The sequence below is a fragment of the Amphiprion ocellaris genome, chromosome 12 (assembly GCF_022539595.1).
Source record: "Amphiprion ocellaris isolate individual 3 ecotype Okinawa chromosome 12, ASM2253959v1, whole genome shotgun sequence".
NCBI lineage: Eukaryota > Metazoa > Chordata > Actinopteri > Pomacentridae > Amphiprion > Amphiprion ocellaris.
The window spans coordinates 6,116,018-6,124,555 of NC_072777.1; the positions used below are offsets into that span (position 1 = coordinate 6,116,018).

The 8,538-nt window shown below is 39.1% G+C and overlaps 1 protein-coding gene across 1 annotated transcript; it reads left to right on the forward strand.

The window, feature by feature from the left end:
• The first annotated feature begins 1,836 nt into the window (after nucleotides 1-1,836).
• Nucleotides 1,837-8,323, forward strand: tmed10 (transmembrane p24 trafficking protein 10). Its single transcript, XM_023265547.3, has 5 exons — nucleotides 1,837-2,060; nucleotides 2,944-3,064; nucleotides 3,863-3,936; nucleotides 6,146-6,272; nucleotides 6,886-8,323. The coding sequence occupies exons 1-5, from the start codon at nucleotides 1,875-1,877 to the stop codon at nucleotides 7,005-7,007; spliced, it is 630 nt and encodes a 209-aa protein (XP_023121315.1). The 5' UTR covers nucleotides 1,837-1,874; the 3' UTR covers nucleotides 7,008-8,323.
• Nucleotides 8,324-8,538: the final 215 nt, after the last annotated feature.

Below are 8,538 nucleotides of genomic sequence, written 5' to 3' on the forward strand. Positions count from 1 at the left end.
TGATGTAGACCTCCCACTCTCAATAAACACAAGATAATAAAGACAATAAACACATCTCCTTGGTACACTAACTTTATTCTAGTTAGTTTTGCAAGCACACAATATTACTGTAGGCATTTGGTGTTTTTTTCTTTTTTCTTTCTAAAGCCTAGTTGTTTTTTTTTCAGCTAACTGAAATGTATTCTAGAATAATCTCAGTCTGGTGTTTTTTCAGTCTCCTGTCCAGGAGTCCAGGAGGAGTACTGCAATTGGAAATATTCCCAAAATTACTGCTGTCTGAAAGTGTCCGGACATGTTTGGTAGAAGGTGTAGGGGACTTGAAATGAGAAATAAAATGTAATAAATTCAGTTGCAACTCAACTAACACAGAAATATGAGTTTAAATTACACATAAATATTTAGTTGACATAATTACCAGCATTATTGTGCCAAACCAAAGCATAAAAAATAATGTTTGCAACTTTAAAAAGTTAGATTTTACATGTAATTATGTATTTATGTTAGTGGTACCTTTTTTTAAGAGTGTATGACAAATGAGCCACAACTTTAAAATCATCTACCTAATACTGTATAGACTTTCTTTGCGCTTGTAAAACTTCTCTAAACCATCCAACAAAGTTCATGTGAACACTCTTTGACCCCACTGTAGGTTTTTCCCACTTTACTGCAGTTTGTTTAACCGATAAATGAAAGCTACTATTTTTAAAAGCAACCTCACTTCACTTTTAATGCCTAAAACCTCAGCATAGTACCGTATGGTCTTTTCATCCTCACATGTTCTATCAAATGTCTTTTCATTTACAAACTTCTCCTAGCTTCCATCTTGTCATCCCGCTGTGTTGTGGTTTTAGTTGTGTTTGTTAAAGTCTCTCTCCAGTTGCTGGTTAAACCCCTAAAAACTCATCTCTTTGTGTCAAAGTTATACCTTGAGAAGTTTTTTTCCCCATTTATTAAGTCCTAATTTAAGTTTCAAAGTGCTTAAATTTACCCAAAACGACTCAATATTTGTCACAAAATGGCAATAATAAATAATTATTGGTCCTTGAAAATGGTAATAAAAAAAAAGTACAAAGCCTCCAGTCCAGGCTGGTATAGTGTCTCCATAAAGTTCCTGTAACTGTATCCATATGGATGGATTCATGTTTCTACTAAAATACAGATTTTGGTCGACATTTCACCAAAGATGACTTGAATCTTGTCCGAAATTGTTTGAAATTTGTCCAAAATGGCTAAAAATGCGTCCGGAATAAGATAAAGGCGAACTAAAATGAATCAAGTGTCATGAAAGACTTGAAACTTGTCCTAAAATACTCCAAAGTTGTACAAACTAAGATAAAGATGGTACAAAATGACTTGAAACTTTTCCCAAAAGACTTTAAATTTGTGCAATCACAACTATACAATTTGTATTTTTTATGTGATGTCTATCTTGTATAATCAGATGTTGACAGAAAAGTATCAAATAGCCTCATTAGTTTCAGTTAAATGAAGACACTCAGCGAGTCCAGTATGGCTCACATCATAATTTTGGCCACTGTGTAGTAACTACTAGCCCAGAAGCAGGATGCTGCATGTGGGCGTGATTTTTAGTTTTACGTTTTGTGGTTACTGCAAGTTTAAAAAGCTGTTTTACCTCTAATTCCATTTTTCTCTGGCATAAAATGTTTGGACTCTATAACTCTATATTAGACTCTATATTCCATATATATATGTTTGGACTCTATGACATAACACACGTCAGGGCTCGGTAACCGGGTCGTTAGTTCTCCTCCGGGTCGGCGGCGGCGCTGGAGCGCTCAGCGAGGCCGGCAGTGTGAACTGGAACTCGGTGTTAAGCTGGTGGGCTGGCACGGGCTGGTTGGTCGGTTGGGTTGATGGTAGCCATGGCTCGAGTCGCTGCGCTACTGCTGCTACCGGTTCTTTTTGAATCGGTGTTTTCAATTTCATTCTTTTTACCGGTCAACTCCAGAAAGTGTTTACGGGAGGAGATCCACAAAGACGTGCTGGTGACGGGGGAGTATGAAATTAGCGAACAGGCGAACACGAAAACTAACCTGAAGGTGAGCACAGACCTCCGGCTAGCCGCACATACCCGGACCGAGTGTGTACTTGAGGCCGAAATGGCTTCACTCTGTCCACGTCTAAGGTGAAGTGAGGGGCAGTGAAACCACAGCTGGTTGTTTAAACAGCCTGGAGTTTGGCTGAAATGTGTGAGAAACGTTGTTAGCAGTGAAGCTAACATAGGCCCCGAAAACTCGGCTTCCTGGTCTCAGTAGCTAATTAGCTAGCTAGCTGGCTAGCTAACGTCAGTGCCTCCTAACACTCTCGTTGAGACTATTTTGGCGTAATTTGTGTCTTGACATACACTCAGATTACTCAAACACCAGTGACTGCCTGTTTAATCACCGCGTGTGTGGGTGTATTAGTAAATTACTGTGTTTTATTAAGTGTAATAATCCCATCAGTGTCAACGTCTGTGCTGCGCTGCTGTTACACGTCAGTCTTAGCGTCCATTCAGCTAGCCACGCTAGCACGTTAGCTTCTTCCATGTCAAACACAGCTGGTGTTTGTTGTTTAGATGAACAGACAGGGCTGAGGGTGTTTTCTTCATGCATCAGAAAAGAATACTGTTTTCACATTGTTGCTGACCCGCTGCATCCTCATTTAATATATTCCTAATGAGGTTTCACAGTCTTAATATTTTAACAGCTGCTACTGCAAACACTGCAGACAAATGTGATGCTTAATCTATTTGTATCTGTAAAATCTTCTTTTATTTCTATTTGGTAGTTTTATGCAACTAGCATCACCTTACCGTATGTTAGAATTTGATTAAAAACGTTAAATCTCAAATTGAGATGCTGGAACCAGAAAATATTTGATGTATTTCCCCCAAAATGACCTACTATTATATTCATAAAATTACTTTCTTTCAATTTGTAGATCACAGACTCCTCCAGCCACACTCTTTACTCCAAGGAAGATGCAACAAAAGGAAAGTTTGCATTCACCACAGAGGACTATGACATGTTTGAGGTTTGCTTCGAGAGCAAGTCACCCATGGGTAAGTGATTAAACACAAAATGATCAGTTAGTTTAAGACACAATCAAATGTATTCAGTCCAGATGCAGTTTCCTCAGATGTTGCTATCCAAATATAGTTAGGTTTCAGTGTCAGAGTTTATGAATATTTTAAGCCACTTTCTTTAGAAATAACATTTACTTATTTGTTCATTTTTCATATATTTTATTGTTGTGATCGGAAAAAAGTATGGGTTTGAAGATGCAAATGTATAGAAAATAATGTTTCTGTGTTGATTTACACTACTGTCCAAACATTTGGGGTTTTCCATGAAAACTCACACTTTTATTCATGTGCTAACATAATTGCACAAGGGTTTTGTAATCATCAATTAGCCTTTTGACAAAATTAGCTAACACAATGTAGCATTAGAACACAGGAGTGATGGTTGATGGAAATGTTCCTCTGTACCTCTATGGAGATATTCCATTAAAAACCAGCCGTTTCCAGCTAGAATAGTCATTTATCACATTAACAATGTCTAGACTGGATTTCTGATTTATTAAATGTTATCTTCATTGATTAAAAAAATGCTTTTCTTTCAAAAATATTGACATTTCTAAGTGACCCCAAACTTTTGAAACGTTTTTAGAACGGTAGTGTACATTCAAACTGAAACATACATGCAGTGACAGTGAGAGGTTTCTTTGCAGACATGCAAACGAGGGTCTCTGCAGTTCTGAAAATGTACTCTGTTTACATACCACAGTGTGCGACTAAAATTTTAAATGTCCTGTCTCAGTTTCTATATGACGCTGAAGTTTCCACTCTTTTAATCAGGAACTGGAAGGGTGCCAGACCAGCTGGTCAATCTGGACATGAAGCATGGCGTTGAGGCCAAAAACTATGAAGAGGTAAGAGTCTGAAACGCTTGTTTGTTGTCAAAGAGCGATACAGATCCTGTAGATAAGGAATGCCTTGTAGGTCAGTCGATGTAGAACATGGGTCATGCAGCAGGAATTTTACAGCTTACAGCGATTTCATTGTTATAGTTTGGAAAAATTAGACAGGTGCATATCTATTTCAATGAAAGTTTTCTTCAGTGTGATGGAAGTGTTAGCTGGTACTCCAGTGTCCTAAATACAGTCCTCCTGTTCTGGAAAAACTTCAGATTGACCCACTTGGTTGAATGTACACAAACACCTCTAGTCTGAATCACTGCCTTCATTTATCAAACTGTCTTTGTGATAGTCAAGAGATGCCAAAGACATAAAAAAAAAAAACACATTCCCTGCAATTATTGCACAAGAGTGGCATAAAGAATCTGATTTGTAATCACATCAGTGACATTAAAAAGTTGCCTGAAATTACAAGTGAGGTCCAGTAACTTATTTTTGTGCCACATTTAGTTCTTGTATGTGGATTCCTTTTCTCACCACTGATAATGACGTCAATTTATCCCAATACAGAAAATATAAAACCCTGTGGAGGAGGTTCTTTTCCTCCGCATCATTCAGTATTTTCCTACATAGAGACGTATCACCGTGCATCATCACATTACTTAGTATTCCCCCGGAGAATGGATTAGCACTTACTCTGGCTGCCTTTGGTAACTCTTGATAATAAGTGATAAAGTCCTGGGAGCTGAGAATCACCTCCCCGCCCACACATGCTACACGAACATTACACTCTGTTCTGGGTGAGTGTGTCGGTGGATGTTCGGGGGGGAGCTTGAGTGGGCATTCCTGTCTGTGGGCAGGAGGGTGGAGCTGAAATTGTCCTTGTATTCACTTGTATTCTCCTACGTCGATGCATGCGTTACTTTGAACACATTTGCAAGCTGTTCGGTAGAGGGTGCAGTGGTATTTGATTTGCTGAAATGATTCCCTGCCTGTTACACAATGCTCGAGAATGTGTACTTGGCAGATGCAAGCTGTAGTATCCAGAGCATTTCTTCTCTGATTGTGTGACGCAACGGCATCTCAAGCAGATTTGAATCGCTATTCAAGCTTCTAATGGGCAAAATGTGTAAGTCTGGGTTTGCTGAACACCTGGCACAGGCTTTAATTTGGTCCATTTGAGTCAAACTGAAGGAAACTGAGATGCTTTGTTGTTTAGTTTTAGTCTATTTCAGGCAGGTTGTGGCAACAGTTGCAAACATGAACAGTTAACCTACTAATTAAACAGTTTTGCTGACCTGTCCAGTGTAGTGAAAATTGCACAGACCACGGAGTTAATTATTGTGGCTGGCATGAAATAGCACACACAGAGACCATAGAGACATTGTTGTTGCAAGTAGGTCTGAGTAAATAATTGATTTCAGATGCAAAATTGAAACAAGGTAATTAGCAAATGGCAAAAGGGCTGCAATTTAGGATATATAATGTGCACTGAAACTGACCCAGAGTTTAAACTGTGTCCAGTGGTTTTATAAATTCATCCGCCTTGTGTGTCAGTCAGGCTTTTTATAGTATCTCATGTGGTAATGGCTTTTAGAAAACTGCATGAAAAATCAAATTGCAATCACAGTATCTTTGAGAAAAATCCTAATTTTCACAATAATTAAAAAAATAAATTGGCAATAATAGTTAATTGTTTTATCTTCAGCCTTGTCCAAATTTTTTTCGTGTGTCCATATTTGCATAACTTGTAAATGAGGCCTCCATACCTCCAGTGTATCTTGCTGCTTATAGCAAAGGAAAATTTCCAGCACCACAACGGTCACACCAATCATCAGATCAATCTCCTAAATTTGTTCACTCTGTCCCATTTGCACACGTCATACATTGATATCACAACTACACTGTGGTTGGTACGTTCTGTGCTTCTACCACAAACCAGCCACGCCTGAGTTTGTTTTCTTTTAAACGTCAAGCCACACCGTCTCAGGTGCAGCTGTTATGTTCACACCAGAACTCAAACAGAAAAGTTCTCAGGCATGCACTGGCAGGCACACTTTGTTCAAACACACCTTATTTGTGAGGCACACACACAGCCTAAGAGCGACACCTGCTGGACAAAATGTTCAATGACACCGCTTCAAGAGGAGAGCTACTTTCGCTACCATTTGACTCTCAGGTATCACTTACCGGCGGTTTAATTAGATGCTGCTTTGCCCTCCAGATCGCCAAGGTGGAGAAACTGAAGCCTCTTGAAGTTGAGCTGAGGCGACTGGAAGATCTGTCAGAGTCCATCGTGAACGACTTCGCTTATATGAAGAAGAGAGAAGAGGAGATGAGGGACACCAACGGTACAACACAGAACATACATTATAGGCTAGAAGTTTGGAAGCAAGATCAGAGTTGGACAAAAGAAAGATCATAGTTTCATTGGTGTACTTTGCAAAAAAATAAACATGATTATTGTATAAAGAGTTACTCATCAGAATATATTTTTGCTACAATTATCAGTTATTTGCATCTTGTTTCTTTACTGAGCTGTTTCTTTCCAGACATTTATGTGGACATAGTTAAGATTTATAGGGATTTCTGTTTGCAAACTCTCAAAAGCCAAAGAGCTAAAGTGAATAATGCAAACCGTCATTTGTTTTTTTAAAACTTTTGCACTGATTTGTGACTTCTGTATAGCTTGTCAACTCTAAAACTAAGAGGATAATGGTGCATATCAATGAATTTTTTTTTATTAGTTTTACCTTTTTAAGAAAGACATTGAGAACAGAAACTTGACGTTGCTTCCAAACTTTTGGCCTTTAGTGTAGATATACGTGGAGTGGACAGCTGATCAGTCCGTAATTGCTCACTGAACATAGATGCTTTGTTTTCCTAGAAGACATTAAAGGGAATAAGAGTAAAGTTTGGATTGGTTACTTATTGGATAACTGTCTTGTTTTTTTTTCCCGCCAGAGTCCACCAACACACGCGTGTTGTACTTCAGCATATTCTCCATGTGTTGTCTCATCGGACTGGCCACATGGCAGGTCTTCTACTTGCGGCGCTTCTTCAAGGCAAAGAAGCTGATTGAGTAGAGCGACACTCCCCTCCCGCCTGGCTCCTTACCTCGAGGGAAGCTGCCTGCCGGTCAGCCAACACATCCCAACATCCACCCTCCTTGGACTAGCTTCAGCAAACAACAACAACTGGGGTTGAGGGGCTCAAAATCTAGTTTTCAAGGCTGTGAGAGAAAGAGAGAGAAAGAGTACCAAGGTTGCCCTCTGAAAAAACAAAAAGATTCACCTGCTTATTTAGTGGTTTGAAACATGCAAAGCGCTGCAGGGAGAAATGCACTGTGAGACATGGGAGGTGAATTAGCGCCTGTCTCCATGCGACACATTTCTGTCTGCACTGTTTGGAATGTTACAGCTCACTGAATAAGAACTTGTTCCTTCAATCAGTTGAACAGTGGCGTTTGATTTTGAGCTCAGTTTGAATGGATGTGCCATGAGCGAATGTCTTCTGCCCTTCTGTTGATATACACATCCTTTGCCATGCCAAGCAAACTAGATCCTTGGTGCCCTTTTATCAAGTGAAGGCTCTTTGAAAACGTGGTCTGTTGTTACTTTGACAAGACATTCGGCAACCACAGAAATTCTGTGTTTTGTCACTTAATTTGCATACATGTTCGGTAGCTAAATTTATCTGTGTCTTTAGTTTGTTTTCATATTGTAATTGCCACTTAGTTGCTTCTAATGGTATATTTTTTTTGGGGGGGGGGCGTTGTGAGTTGTCAGAGTAATATTCTCTTAGTTGTAAATTAGGTCACTTCTATGAGCTCTTGCACGTTCTTGTTTTGTTTTTGGAACATTAATGTCACCAATCAAAAGTAGACAGGAACCAAAAACGTTGTTTTAAGGAAGGAATTTGCAACAGCATATGTATATGGCTATGACTAAACCACCCACCTGATTTCTATGATGCAATTTATATATATTTGTGCAGGTTTCTCTTGTCAGAGGTTAACGGATGTTTTGGCAGGAAATGTGAGGCGATCCAAACTATTTCTGAAATGTCCTTTCAGTCACATGAACTTTTTCTTTACACTGGTAAGTTTAGTTATTCTTTTGAAGTTTTCAAAATATCACTTCCCAATTACAGTACTTACAGATCCATCCAGTGTGCTTCTTTCATTAGAAATGTTTACGAGGCTTTGGGTGACGTGAGAATGTGGGTGGCCGCAGATATTCAGATTGTTTTTGACAAGGGTTAATTGAGGCATCTGTCATGGGTACATTTTTAACAATGAACATGCGCATCACGCGCAGTCAATGATTTTTATGTTGACTGACAAATTTTGTAAATTTGTGTTGGGCTTTTATTCAATAAAATATTGGATGGATTTACATTAGTTATTTTGTAGTCTAGCGTATGCATTTCCCACTTGAAAGGCCAATGTGTGGGTTCTGAAAGGTGGTTTTGGAAGGCATTTTTCCTGTGCACAGACGTACTGGGTTTTTCCTGGCTCAGAAAACGGCCTATGAGGGGTGACTGCAGAAAAATAACAATGATCGGTCTGTGTACAGTAAAGGCAATGAGTCGGTGTTGCCTTATTTGACAGATATC

Bases quoted from the DNA above. Each gene is read 5' to 3' on its own strand.
- tmed10 (XM_023265547.3), top strand. From the start codon at position 1,875: ATGGTAGCCATGGCTCGAGTCGCTGCGCTACTGCTGCTACCGGTTCTT. The intron at 3,937-6,145 runs GTAAGAGTCTGA...TTTGCCCTCCAG, and splicing joins AGGCCAAAAACTATGAAGAG to ATCGCCAAGGTGGAGAAACT. The intron at 6,273-6,885 runs GTACAACACAGA...TTTTCCCGCCAG, and splicing joins GGAGATGAGGGACACCAACG to AGTCCACCAACACACGCGTG.